Source organism: Antennarius striatus, chromosome 9 (genome assembly GCF_040054535.1).
Source record: "Antennarius striatus isolate MH-2024 chromosome 9, ASM4005453v1, whole genome shotgun sequence".
Taxonomy (NCBI): domain Eukaryota; kingdom Metazoa; phylum Chordata; class Actinopteri; order Lophiiformes; family Antennariidae; genus Antennarius; species Antennarius striatus.
In genome coordinates, this window is record NC_090784.1 from 3,770,758 (window position 1) to 3,786,015 (window position 15,258).

Consider the following 15,258-nt stretch of genomic DNA (forward strand, 5'->3'; position numbering starts at 1 on the left):
GTAGCAACCAGGATTGAATGCCAGTAAGGTTCTACCATGAGGGAGATGCCCAAAACTACAGACCACAGCTAATGACACTAAACCAGCGCTTCCATCACCGAAATGTTACTCTGGATTACTTCACTGATTCTGAGGATCCCTGTGACTACATAACGTGTGCTGCTTCATTTTCTCAAATTTTTCTCTCCTTTTCTTAAAGAAGACAATCAAAGAGGCGAAAGAAAGACAACTTGTTCATCAATAATCCACCGTGATTAAAATTCATGTCTCAGTTTTGCAGTGGCCAACTGTGACTGCGTGTGGTGTCAGCCAAGACGAGACTATGGTTTCAGTGTCGCTCAGGCACTTCAATGGGAGTTGAAACAGTGGAAATTTATGTCCTTCTGACATGAAGTTATGTGCTCAGTCGACATTAGCCATTAGCCTCAGATGGAATGGTTGGCTAACAGCAGGGAGTCGGCTCGGCACGCATTACCAGATGACATAAAAACAAACAGATTTATTTGGGGCTGACTTGATTCAGGGCTTTTCAAGATGTCTTCTGTGAATACATTAACACTGATGCTACTTACAGCGCATGTTTGTTTTAAATCTTGGTTATGATGCTTTGTTTTCTGTGCATGTTAACATTTTAAATGTCTATGTCATCAATCCACTCGATTACTCTGAAATTAGCTTTCATTCTACTGTATCATTTAATGTCGCCCTCATGAATCATATTCTTCAGCATATTCGTTTTTAAACAATTTTATGGGAAAGGATTTTATTTGGTCCCCTTTTCTCAGACTTTGTTAATTTGTTAATTTATGAATGGTTGTTTCATTAATTTATTAAATTTCCTCATACATCTTAATTTTAAATTCAGAGCCATGTATGTAAAACACCATCCAACTATTCATATCTTATTGCAAAAATACTCCCTGACTTCAATTTTTCAAATGTTTGTTAAATGCATTGCTCACTTATGACACATAACAGGACGGTATTAAGCTTTAATAAGCCAATTCTTAACCACATTCCAAATGTCTATTCAAAACTTACTTTGGGAGTAGAGAGATCAAGCTCCCACTGATGAAAACTTGTATCTAAAAAATTTTCAGCTCTTCCTGAACTTAGCCAGCAAACTAAATGCAACCACCAACCAGTTCTCTGAGAACATCCACCTATTTAAGTTCCGCACTGCTCCATTTCTACAGTGGATTTAGTGGTAAGTGGAAAGACGCCTTTGATAAATCATCAATGATTAATTTCTGAGAACAAAAATTCAAAGTTCTACATGAAAGTATGGCTTCTAGATCCTGTACTGGGATCATCCATGTCTGGAATCACATCTTATTACCCATGACAGAAAAGTGGGCTACTATTCAAACAAATGGGGAGCAAAAATCCTTGGCACACTTCAGCTGACTTCTGATTTCTTTTAAATATCATCTCTTGTCAGAAGCCAGCAGACAGTGTGAAGAAAAGTGGGAATGATGGATATAGAATCATGGTGGAAAATGACACGCCTTATGTCCTTTGATGACTGTCTGTGCATATGTTCTTTTGTTTTGTTTTGTTTTTTATCTCTGCCTGCATATGCAAACCATTGTTGGTGAAAATTTCAAGTCAACTTTCAATGTTGTTTGACAAAAGAGCAGACCTCAGGCACTTTATGTTCCTATCATCCCATTTAACATACTATAAATATCCATGTAAACTGATGTCCGATTGTGAGACAACAGCCAAAAACAAACTTCTGTTTTGCATTGAATTCACTGGTTTCTCTCATTAGCTCTGGAGTGAAGTACGCAACAGACAAACAGCAGAGAACAGCGGGAACACAAAAGAAAAGAGAAAGGCCTAAGTCTGGATTGACTTAAAACATCATTACCATCTGCCTGGAGTGGAGCAAGGGAAGTCTGTGGATCATTGAAGTTTTCACTGACAAGAGCCGTCTCAAATTCCATCCAAGATTTATTTATTGGTTTTCTGATGCTGACACAACGTGTTTTTAATGTCAGAAATAAGGTTGCATATGGATGAAAAACTCCTTTTTCTTCATTTCCCTCCTGCTTTCTTCCTGCCCCGATGTCAATCCGTGAAGCAGACAAGTAGACAGGCAGAAATTTCTCTCAAACCAATAGGTTACTTCTTCAAAGAAGTATGGGTACTTGATTGAGGGGCCAGGCCACGTAACAACAGACATCTCAGGGTTTTCATTATGCTTCCCATCCTTTTGCCTGACATTTCTGACAAAGGCAGACCATGAAAGGTTTATGCCCCTCATTCTTACATTTTCATTGTGTGACAGTGGAACAAGGCTATCAAAATAATGTGCATGGGTGTGTGGGACCATTATGACAAGGCAAAACTACATGTTCCTTTGGTATGTCTTGATGAATAGATAGGAGACATTACGATTGTGAGTAAAAAAAAAAGCCATGCCAAACAACATCTCCACAGTGGAAACCAGTGGAAAGTAGAGAACAATCTCATATGTTTAGTCTAATAGCCAAGAGTATTGCTATGAATAGCTGCATAAATAGCAAATGAGAGTGAAACACTGGGGGGGGGGGGGTGAAAAGGAGGGAGAACAAATAAATGGGAGAAGACAACATTAAATACAAAGCATACCAAATATTATCTCACAGAAGATATACAGTGATATTATAATGGACACTTTTTCCCTCCAATAACACAGAGCAATTACCAACACTTATTATGCCACAGCGTCACAGGGGGATTTGCGTCTGACCCATGCTCCTGAAGGCAGTCAGATCACAGGGATGTGAACTGCTGGCCATGACAGGAGCAGCCTTTTTCATGCAGTGCAGAAACGCGTAAAAACTGTTGTTGACGTTGTCTTCTAAGAGATCACATTTGTTTCCAGGGAAATATCAGTGTGAAGGAAAGTTAAAACAAGTCTCCCTGACATATCCTTGAATAGTCTGTATTTTTCTATTTTTTCCCTGCCAGACCATCCCCCATTGAATGTGCTCGGGAAACTTGTAAAAACAAGACTGTTTTATTAATGATACTGTTATAAGTGAGAGCATGCATCCTGGGCTATTATTATCAACATGCTTCTAGTCACTATGTGGTGAGCGCATAGCCTCCCTGTGTCCAAATATTCTTGCTGTCATTTGCCTTAAATGGGATGCTGTGTTGTGAGTTTTTTTGTGAGAACATATAAGAGCTGTGAATGCTGGGGGTGGGCATCTATGTGTGTGTATGTGTGTGTGTGTGTGTGTGTGTGTGTGTGTGTGTGTGTGTGTGTGTGTGTGTGTGTGTGTGTGTGTGTGTGTGTGTGTGTGTGTGTGTGTGTGTGTGTGTGTGTGTGTGTGTGTGTGTGTGTGTGTCTAACCTGACACTTAATTAACTGTTAAGCTGGGTTCAATTATGGAAACAAATGGCCGGTTATATACGGTCCATGCCTCACTCTCAATCTCTTTATGTGCTTTCTCTTCAAATTTCATTATCTTTCTCTTTTTGATTTTCATTCAGCTCATATTCCTCACTCTCTCTTCCTCTTTCCCTATTGTTTACCCTTATGTCTGTCATGCTCAAATTATGTCACAGCTCATATATCACCCAGTAATCATCTAGAGCAAGTCTGGTAACCACCACCAACCAACTTCTACCAGACCCCCATGCACCGACCCACCCTTGTTTTAGTCCAGACCACAAAGCTGTGTGGCCAGAGAACCAGCTGTGGCAGCAGCGTTGAAGCTAGTGGAAATTCATAAATTATTGTGATATTTTGTCTTTCTAAATAACAAAACAGGGAAGAAGACTTAAGGACCAAACTTAGGTCAGGTTCTGCAGTGCTACATGCATTAAATACATTTAATGGTACTGTTCAGAGTCTGCTCTACTTCCTTCAGTTAACCTAGTCAGACAAACACACACACACACACACACACACACACACACACACACACACACACACACACACACATATATACATACATATATATATATATATATATATATATATATATATATACACACACACACACACACATATCACAGTACTCAAAAATAAAACACAGCTAAGTATAAAGCACACAAATGCTCACACACAAATATATACAGTAGTGTGTGGGAGGTCATTGTAGTCCATGTGTGTCGCTGAATCTGAGGTTAGCAGTGGCCAGAAGCAGTGGTGGGCAGGAATTACTGGCTCCTCTCCACTACTGGCACTGTTCTTACCAGTATGGCTGCTACTGCAAACCACAAAAACATGCTGGAAGTATAAGCAAAGTACATGTAATAGAAACTGGCTGTTGACAATCACAGGGGGAGAGGACTAAAAAAACAAAATGAGTGTAAAGGGTAAATGTGAGAAAAGTGATATGATCTGAAACCATAATTCAACAACAGCAACAAAACTGGGTGGATGAGAGTGCGGAAAGATAAAATATAGCAAAATTAAAACTGCATCGAAAAGATGGAAAAACAAATGTCAGAGTAATGTAGGAGGCAGAGCTGAGTTAAAAAGAGTTGTTGTTGTTAAACAGAGTTGTTGTTGCACTCACTGCCAACTGACGGACCTGAGAGTAAGGAGGCAGATACTGTTAGAACACATACACTAATATATGTGCAATTATACAAGAACCTCCCTATGGACCACCGCTCTGTTTTCACCAGACACATAAAGCCTGACATACCATTCGTAGCACAGCTCACCAATAAAATACAACACTAGTGTAAGCTATGCTGGAATGCAGAAAAGAAAAAAAGCTATAATAAAGCGTCACCACAGAAAAGTAATGGCTGTGCCAAGTTCTCTATGGCAGTTGAGTGAAAGAAAGCTGTCATACTGCAAGCAGACATTGACAACTATGAATCTCAAGGAAAATAAGATTTTACAGTTTGTTTTCTGATTTCAGTCAATCGTCTTTGGCTTATACTGTAGACCAAGCACTGGCGACACAGCATATATTATGCTTCTCGCTGGGTTAATACACTACCTGCCAATGATGAGCTGTACAATAACTCCAAATCTTAAAACTGGTGATCTAGTCAGCTACGACGACTGTAAGTCTCTGACTGTTGTCTTAATCAGAGACGTCTTATTACTTTAAAGAATATTCTCTGCTATTACAATTCAAACTGAAGCTTTTTTGAGTTTTACCCCATTGCATAATAGTGACATATTCTTTGGAGAGGGAATTAAATCTTTTACCCAAATGGCCCCCCTGTGAAGGACACTGACCATCTGTGTTATCAGCTAGACCTCGATATGAAACACCTTTCAGTATTGAAAAACCCTGCAACATCAAAAGGATAGAAGGGAGGAGGAATTCCTAAAGAAATGAAAAAACACATATTGAGAAGTGAACATTTATTGTTTGCCATGGCCACTATTCAGTGTGTGGGTGCCCATGTGAGAGGTTCAATCTTACAATTCCATGATGGCTGCTGGCTGATGAGAGAGCAATTATAAAAAAAGCTCCAAACATGGATCCAGGGTCTGAACTGGGTGAACAAAAACAGACTCCTGCTTTAAGAGTTGCAGCAAGTCACACTACCAGCAATAAGCAGCCACTGATAAGATTAAACATTTTTAATGCATGGAAGTCAATGAAAATCCCATAATTTCAGCCAATAATATTTGGTCCCCATTTTTGTCATAAATGAGCTGAAATGATGGAAAATAAAGAATACTGGCTGCAGCAAACATTTGGAGTCATGGAATTGAGAAAACACTGGGTTGGCCTCAGTAAACGAAATGAAACTCATGCAGAAGTTAGTGGGAAGGCAAGGAGCCAGGGCAGAACAGCCGACAAGGTCTTATCATAACATTTCGGTGTGGACACAACCACATTGGCCACAGGAACCAAAACAATGTAGCAAGGTTGGATTGTGTGTGCAGGACGAGGAAATACAGCATTAACCCATCAGCCACAACATTATAACCACCAATCTAATATTAGTGGAGAGCAGGTTCCCCTTTTGCAGCCAACACAGCTCTTGTCCAGGCATGGACTCCACAAGACCTCCAATGGTGTGTTGTAGTATCTGACAAGAAGGAACTACAAGGGGGCCGGCATGAATATTTCTAATTTTCCAGCACAACCCAGAGACAAATGAGCCATCACAATTTAGTCCTCATAAAACACAATCAGATCCTAATAACTGTCCATTTTTTCTTGTTTCCAATGCATCAGCAAAATGTCAATGTAGCGCCCACCCATTGAATGATGCCATTATGATATGATATTCACCACACCAGTTGGTGTTATAATGTTATGGCTGATCAGCTGTAGTCCACAAAGTATCGTTCTTCTCACATCTCCCCCCTTTCCATTTTTTCCTCTCCACTTAAGTTGTCAGACCAAAGATTGAGAGGTGTTGGGACAGCTGACATCTTCCTTAAGCCCTGTGAGTGTCACCACAATTTCAAAAGCAGATACAGTTCTCAACGTCTCTGGTTATATCATAGGAATTATTAAAGAGAATTTTCCCCACAAAACATACTTACACAACACATCGCCTATTCCCCTTCACTCTACTGCTTTCTAAACCCAGTCTTTCCTCAGTGCTCTTTTTTTAACCTGCCAGCACACAGACCAGATGTGCAAATGTTTCTCCATGTTGCTATTCAAGTCATACTCCAACAGAAATGCAGAGTGAGAGAAGAGGAATATCTGACTTCACTCTACGGGAGACCACTTTCATAAATTTTGGCGGCTACACAACGGTGAAAAAGGTAGCTTGGCTGGCTTGTCTGAGGGAGAATGTTGACTGCATACCAAACAACATGATTCTAATGAGTTGGAAAATCCCTGGTCCTCCAGAGGACTGTCCAGATGCTACCGTCATGAGAAATGCTACTGTTTTATTGAATTCAGACTCTCCTCCCTTTCTTTAACAAGGGGCAAAAATTATTATTTGACCATTAAGGTGTACTCGGACATGAAGAAGAGTCAAACATGAGGAGTGAGACCATTTCTGAGTTAATTCGCTTTTGGCTGCATGTCCAATGCCCCACACTGGGCAAAGGACAAGATGACCATTATATAAAAGGCTCTTGTGTGAAAGTCCATGTTTCCATTGCCTTTAAGATTTTTATATTTACTTGCACCCATGATTTAGGGACTGCAGCCCGTTTTGACTCTATACTCTGTAGTATCATTACTATTAGCTTGACTAGTATTGGGACAATCAATATAGCTATTAACATTTTATTTGGGAGTCAAATTACTACAAGCTTTGACCACTTCCAAATGATCCCTGGATAATTTCAATGCTAGGCAAAGACAAACGTGTATTTGAAAAAGAACCTGCACTCTTTTCTGATACACCTGCTTCTTCTTTCAGTACTCAACTTGTTTATGATCTCCTGGATGAAAATGTTTGGTGAAAAAAACAGCCCACGTCAGTGAAGAGAAATGTAATGTTGCCACAAAACAGATATTACAATTTTATGCTTATGAATTGCAACGACAACTTGTCTGTCTCTGTTTTGCTGTAGCTGTTCAGGGGTCAAAGTTTAATTACATTCAGGCAGTATTAATGTGTATGGAGAAATTGCTGTGAAAGAAAAGTCATGTTAAGTTGACTTCAGTGGTCCATAGTAGTGTGTTATTTACCGGGAGCTTTGTATACTTCATTGAGTAGGCTTTCACTGAGTATAAATGGGGCTCCGCTGGGTATGCTGTGGGTCCAGCTCTGACTTATCGCTTGCAACAGTAGCTTCTGGGCTCTTGTGGCCTGGATAGTGAAGTGGGGAAGTTCAAAGATACACTCAGTGGTGGGGATCCCACACCCTTTGCTCCTAAAAAGTTGGGACATGAGACAAAAACAGAGTTAGACAGGAATAATCTCACAAAGACATAACCTCAGACCGTCAAAAGAAGTACAAGAAACGTGAAAAACAAAATAACAAAAGTAGAACAACCAAACAACAATAAGTATAACTTTAATGGTCAATTCAAGTGTAACAATTGGCATAGCAAGAATAGTTTACTGATATGATTGTGATAAAAGACATCCTCTCAGGGTTAGGGTCACCTAAAACAATGTTTTCATGGTAGCAACAAAATAAAAATGGTGTTATTTTCAATGAAATTGTAAAGTGGGGTGGAGCTAGAAAGCACAGTTTGATCAAAATGGACACCCTTCAGAGTAATTGTAGATTGAAATCTGCATGGGAAAAAACAATCTTCCAATCTGTTGAAAATTCTAAATATTTATAAATGTAAAATGTGATGAAACTTGAACATATAATTTGTGAGAAGTACTGCATAAAAATAATTATGGGTAGATGGACAAATGCATGGCCAGGCAGACAAACTAACAGAAAGACAAATAGACAGAAAGACATACTGATGACTATATGCCCCTTGTCACTTTTATGTCACGGGGATAAGGAAAGAATGGAGAGCTGCACATTAGCACCAACATATACTTTATGAAATATAAACCAATGGAAACAAATGGTTCATGACTTCCATGAATGCATCAAATCAAATCACTATAAACCAGCTCACTGATAGACATGAGTGGCCAAATAGGTAGAACTGCATTCCAAAAGCAAATTGAAGAAGTACGTAGTCCAAGCCAAGCTTTACTTAGTTACTTGGCATGTAGGTGTAGTTTCCCTCTTTACCGCAAACCCCTCTCTACCCTCCATCAAAACTGTGATGATGATTTATGTGAAGAGATGCACAGCCCAGAAACCTGACCCTGAAAAGAATCTTTATGCATTTAACATTTCATCTGTCTCCAAAAGTGTGCAGTGGGAGAGTGTGTGAGTGTGTGTGTGTGTGTGTGTGTGTGTGTGTGTGTGTGTGTGTGTGTGTGTGTGTGTGTGTGTGTGTGTATATGTGTATATGTGTATGACAAGCTGATGAGATGAGCGTTCAGGGGGATGAGGTAACAGACCAGTCACATGGAGTCCTCCAGGCCCCTGTCTGTCAGGACCTCAGTGGACCATGCTCTCATTTATCATCTGACACATACACACACATAGACACACAGAGATCTACACAACAATTGTTGTTAGGACATTTCACTTCCCTTCCTTGTGTACAATCACACCAGAGCATAATTTTAAACATTGCTAATTCCTGCCTCCCCCTAACTTTGACCTAACCTCAACTCACACCTTACCCCCCCGCCCAGTCCTTCAGATCCTTGAATCAGGGCTCGTTTTCTATCCAGGCTGTGAAGTCATGGCTCCAACCAACCATACACAAACCACAGTCAGGCAATATACACAAAAACACTCCTGAGAGTTGTCTTGATCACAAATACTGATCTCAGTTCTTTACACCTCCCTCTTTCTTTCCACATGTACCTTCCACTGAGCTAAAGGGAGTCTCCTTTCATTGTAATGACACACAAGGAGCCTGAAATAAACACTTCAAAATATACGTTTGCTTCTAATATTGCTTTCTTCTCTTCTCTAAGGTTGTTCAGTTGAGTTCTTGAACACTAGCAGTGCCCCCTACCTCGACCCGAGTCTACTTTTTTGGGCATGCCTGTGTGTACACATGCTTGCTTGACTACATATCGTAATGGTAGCACACTGAGCGGCACATTCTGTGAAAATAGAGCCGTGACTAATTCCAGGGATGGCTGTGGTGTGTCAGGAATGAGCATCACAGTTCATTTAATCACACATCCATTTTGGTCTGCTCCTAGTTCATAGTGTGGGATATGTCACAGGGTCTCCCCCTCCGCTCAGCAGCTCTGCAATCGTTTAACTTCTTTGCTTCTCTCCCTCTCCATCTCTCTGTGTCTCTTTATTTTTCCCTTTATTCTCCTCCTGGGTGGTTCGGCAGGGTGACATGAGCTGTTAGCTGCACACAGGCAGACCCACAACTGTTAAGTGCGGGCTGTTGTGGGGGGTCTACTAGGAGACTGAAAGTGAGAGTGTTTGATAAAGAGAGATGTAAACCCACAGGAAAATCAAAGGGAATGAGACAGAAAAACTTCAAACCTGACAGGGTCAATGAGTTTATCTTGACAGCACACGTATAGGGTGCATTTTGAATTCCTTGGAAGCATATGTTTCATTTGGCATCACAGTGAACCGTGCCCTTCCACAATTAGAAGCCACTACTGTTGCATGCTATACAGCAAGACATCAATCAAAGAGATTTTCATGAGTGTTTTTCCGTATTCAAATGCTTTCATGCCTGCGTTTGTACACATAGTTTGATGTTGCTAGTGAACAAAGGAAAGTGAAGTGGACCGAACAACAACAATGTACCACATGCAGAGCAAATGTGCCTGCAAAGCCACTTCAATAGGATGACTGGCAAGGGATGAAAGTTTGTTGGCTTATTCAAGTGTTTATAGCATTTCAGGGGAGCTGTCATGTGCATGTGGTTGTCTAAAACTTTAATTATGCACCTGTTTTATTATATAATGCCCAATTCTCTGCAAACAGCAACTTGGATCTTGGAGTTAAATGAGAAGCAGAAACTCATTAGGCTGTTTTAGGAACGTTGAACGTGAGGACAGCCAGACACTCATCGGATTTCATTAAGTAGCTGGCACAGTTACTGTTTCTTGCTGCAACATGGTAAACAGCTTTCTGGCAAGCAACTCTTTTCTGTATTACCACGTGCTTTAACAGAAACAGAAGTGTCCTCAAGGTAAAACCTGTGGCGTTAACGATAGTAATGACTGCATTAAAGAGTGTCATAACTAAAGACATGCTGTATAAACATAAAGCAATTCACCAAATCAAATGTGCAGCCAAAGTACAGAATCCATATAAGAAAACAGGTCTGTAAGGGGAGCAAACCTCATTAAAATATATTTCTGCTTTTAAAATAGGGGGACCTACAAGAATCCGGCCCACAGCCCATTTTGGATGCCGACTCATAGTTTAAGAAATCTGGTCCTTGGCTTGAACTTCAGTGCCTGATTGAACTAGCCGTCTCTGACCTCACAGTAGGTCTATAAGTCAATAACTTTTTTATTAAAACACAGAGGCCACCAGGATGTTAAAAGGAAATCAAAATTAGTCAGGAGCTATGAAAAATGAGGTGTTTCAATTTCAACCAATGAAATATGCTTTCCTCTAGTGTATTTCAACAACATTAGGCTTCATTTCCCGACCTGTCCCCTGGTAGTACCGCGACTGAGTGACGAAGAGCTACGCCCGGGTTAGGACAAGCAAGTAGGCAGAATTGCAACTGTTCGGCCAAATAATTGGCTAGATGGCTGACACAAAGTCTCTCTGTCCAGTGTCCCTGTCAAAATAGGGTAAAAGAGGGCATGGCTTTATGCAGGGGGTGTGAGTCAGAGTCTTAACTACCATACTAGCTGCCTTTGCCTCAACTGTTTCCTCCGTGTATATGCCCAGATACAGACATAAAGCAGCAAGGGCAAATTATTTTAAGCCATTAAAATGTTTGAGTGCAATCTACCAGAAAGTAGATTTTACAGGGGAACCTCACAAAAAATTTTGATTATTCTCTACCTTAGCATAAAATTCCATTTAAATGGCTTGCGGACGGACACCTTCATGATTGTTCAAAATCCTTTTTTGCATCATAATAGCTGAGATCCATTCAGACCATTGGTTCTCAGGCTAATCAGCTTCCTGGTCTGGTCTGACTGTGGTCATGACTATATTTAGCTAAATACAGCTGGGGCTCTAGGCTGTGATTTCTATTTTACGGAGGCCACACACAAGAAAAGAAATCCACAGACACCCAACCACAAATACATCCAGACATGTACCAGCCTTAATAAATATTTATCAAAATACGCATATTACGTACCTACCAGTACATTGAAACACATTCACTATCACACAAGCAAAGGTGTAATCACATCATGTATTCGACAATCTGACAAGAATGTTCTCGTCTGTCCACCTACTTAAACTACTGTACTTCATTAGATAAAAAGGCAGTCAGAAGTCTGCTTTCATCAACTGCCATAACATAGACTCACAGCTATCCTTATGCCTTAATCACAGTTACTTTTGAATGTAGTTGAACACTGTAAATAATATATAAGCACCTAAGGAACACAAATAATCAATGAAGAAGGTCGTCAATGGCAGGAGTATGTAACAACCAGAAATAGTATCGTCACCTCTTAGTGTTCCCTAATAATGAATATTTAAAGGACTTATGAAAAGCTATTTTTGTATACACAGGGGAAGAATAAATGGGCACATAGGAGCAGAAAGTGAGCGTATTTATGGCCACGTGAGTACCAACAATTCAGTGTTCTGCTGAGACATCTTGGGTCCCAGCATTAATTTAGATTACTTCTGTTATTCTTCTACTTTGTAGTACCTACTCAACTTAGTCTGACACTTGATTATTTGCATTTCCACTAGCAAAAAAATTACAGAGCACTTTAGTAGCTGCTCTGTTGCAGTTTCAAGCAAGCTGAATGTTAGACAACTGACTGGTCAATGTACAGCAAGAGGTGAGTGTACTTGAAGGGCCAGCCCAGTCTTTTCAATATTTGATTAGGATGAGGTCTTGGGCATCTGAAGGCTAGGCCACACTTTTGGCTGTTTGCTTAATTATTCAGTGTATTCCTGATCAGTTTCTGAGGAAGGAATAGTGCCATAAGGGTAAAATACCCTTGCATAGAAGAGATTCTTCCTTCCGGTCTGGAGTGGCGCAAAAGTCATCGGAATGAGACAAAGTCAAATTTTAGGTTTTCAAGAACATTTATCAGAAAAGCAATAAACACAGTTATTCCCTTTACCTGTCAGTGGTATTAATCAAGTTTCTGATCAGCAGGCAACACTGAAAGAATGTGTCCTACAGACTGAGCCAAAATGGAAAACAGATGAAAAGAGGAAAAAGGATAGACTACACGCATGTGTGACATGTAGTATTGTCCAGGTGAATTAATAGCTAACAAAGGGAGGGGGAATTAAAATTCAGCTTTTGAAAAGCTTCAGTAGAATATAAGGAATGGAAAAACTAATAATTTAATGCTTTTTACTGTCACAGAAATAAATATGTGCAGCCTAAATGATGGAAGACACCAGCTGGTCGTGTGAATAATCAGAACAAATAGATAAATGAAAGTGTGTGCTGCACATACAGAGGTGTCCAGTAATGTCCTGAAATCATGGCATGCTGGCATAAGTGTCTATATTTTGACAGAGGACACAGGGTACAGCTGGGAACAAGAGTGTAAAGCAAACTTATATGTCTGAACTATACACCAAATGTGGTCAGGAAATTCTTTTTAATTTTCAAATCAGCATTACATGATTGCGGGATTGCGGGAATATCAACCAGAGCAGCTGGTCCTAATGGTTTACTCAGTGTCTCAGAATACAAGCTGCGAACCTGCACAGTTTCCAGAATGTCTTTTATTACTCATATCCTGTATAGTACCTAAAGTCTGTTCCCTCATTCTTTCCAAAACACAATGACAGTGACGGCTGTGGGAGCCGGGAGGTCGGCAAGAGATATGGGGCATATTGTCCATCAGTGGATTCCAAAGAGATACGCACAGCACTCCTTCTCTGACACAGGTGGTTTTTGTCTCTAATGGGATTTAAATGGGAAATTCCATGTAAGCTGAAAGATGATACTCCAATAACCTAAAAAACCTGAGCTTAAAAGCTGGTGGACACACTCAAAAAGATAACTTAGTCTATATTTAAGGCAGTCAAACAAAAAGTCAACAAGACAGTCAATCACTTTTGACTGGCATCACAAAGTGCTACTTTCTCTTGTCTTGGACTTATCTGAGCCCATGGCAACACCAATGTAATCCATTATGAGGTGACATATTTGTCTGATAGATAAAATAGATAGCCACCGTCTTGGCAGAAGAGATAAGTTATCTGAAGTTTTTACAAATCATTCACTGTCAGACCCCTACCTTAATTAACCAACACAAATACTCCCTAATGCAAACAGTCAACACAGTCCTCCATTGCTCTTGTTTCCTAATATCCTAAGCTTCTTTGGAGGGAAATAGACTGAAAGCAGAGGGAAAGGAAGACTGACAGCTTGCACCTTTTTTCTTTTTGGTGCAGATTGATTTGAAGTTTTGCAGAATTTCCCATCTCTCCCAGCCAAGGTCACTGACCCTCTTGAAAATAACCAGAGTGAGTTATGGCCTGCTCTCATGTCCCCTCTTTAATCTACAAAACTCTTGCTACAGTGTCTTGCAAAGCCTCCCCAGGAACATTATAAATCATGCAAGCACTTCACCCTGAACGATAACATCTAAGTAACCAATTTGGGGGATGGGAATCTTGTCAATTTAGCACCTGGATGGCAATTATACGGAAGGCTGGCATTTCTAAAAAGCGAACTCACACTATCACAAACTCCTAACCAAGAATGTGCTGAGACAAAAAAGGGAAATAATTGCAGTAAAACTTTTTTATTGTCTTTTTCTGTGGTTTTTCATCATCTACTCTCAAATTATTTTCTTTGACGGTCCGTGTCAAACACTCGATGTGAAATACCTGAACCTTTGGAGCACCACAACAGCAGGAAAACGAGATTACAGTCACATATATTGAAAAATAACATTTTTGTTGAGTTTAAGTCTCAAAATAGACGTCAGCCATCTTTTGTATTTGCAATTTACAACCACCAGATTTAACTTGCTTCTTACTTTGATGGGGTTATCGTTACCTCTCACTGTACCCTACTGATTTTAACTTTAGTTTTGTCTGTGAAGTACTGAATTAACATTTAAGTATTTCTGCTATGGAATTTACAATGACATCCACTCCAATCTTACCACACCCTTTGAAGTGTCTGTGCTGGTTCTGGGTTTGAGTTAGGGCTAGGTAGGACTGTATTTGTGGCCACAGCACACAGATTTGTGGTTCCCCAGGGTTAAAGGTGTTTCATGTGAGTATTTCTCAATCATCGACCTTCAACAGCCCAAAGTCTTCATAGAGTGAAACACTCTGGGCTCTTTCCCTGATACACACACATCCACACACAGCCCTCTACTTCTTCCCATATGGAGCACCCCTGACCTTAAAGAAACACACACACACACACACACACACACACACACACACACACACACACACACACACACACACACACACACACACACACACACACACACACACACACACACACACCCTTCTCAGGAGAGGGTTTCATTACACAGGGATTACTAAAAGAAATGTTTTAATCAAGTTGTGCAGACAGCTGCAGACCGCGAGGCGAGAAAATGGCAATGACGTGGTTCATCAGACGTTAAAGGAAAACACATCAGGAGGCCCGTGTCTGTGTGTAATAGTGTCTGTGTGCATGTAGCTTCTTGCCCCCGGCCAACATGTCCAGCTGT

General features: G+C 40.3%; 1 protein-coding gene across 3 annotated transcripts in view; it reads right to left on the reverse strand.

Annotated features, from left to right (window-relative positions):
- Window positions 1–15,258, reverse strand: part of LOC137600882 (intermembrane lipid transfer protein VPS13B-like) — a 359,901-nt gene that overhangs the window by 278,265 nt on the left and 66,378 nt on the right. For all 3 annotated transcript variants that reach the window (XM_068322736.1, XM_068322735.1, XM_068322737.1), the window contains exon 17: window positions 7,581–7,765. In XM_068322736.1, the coding sequence (XP_068178837.1) occupies window positions 7,581–7,765 (185 nt within the window). The remainder of the gene's footprint in view (window positions 1–7,580; window positions 7,766–15,258) is intronic.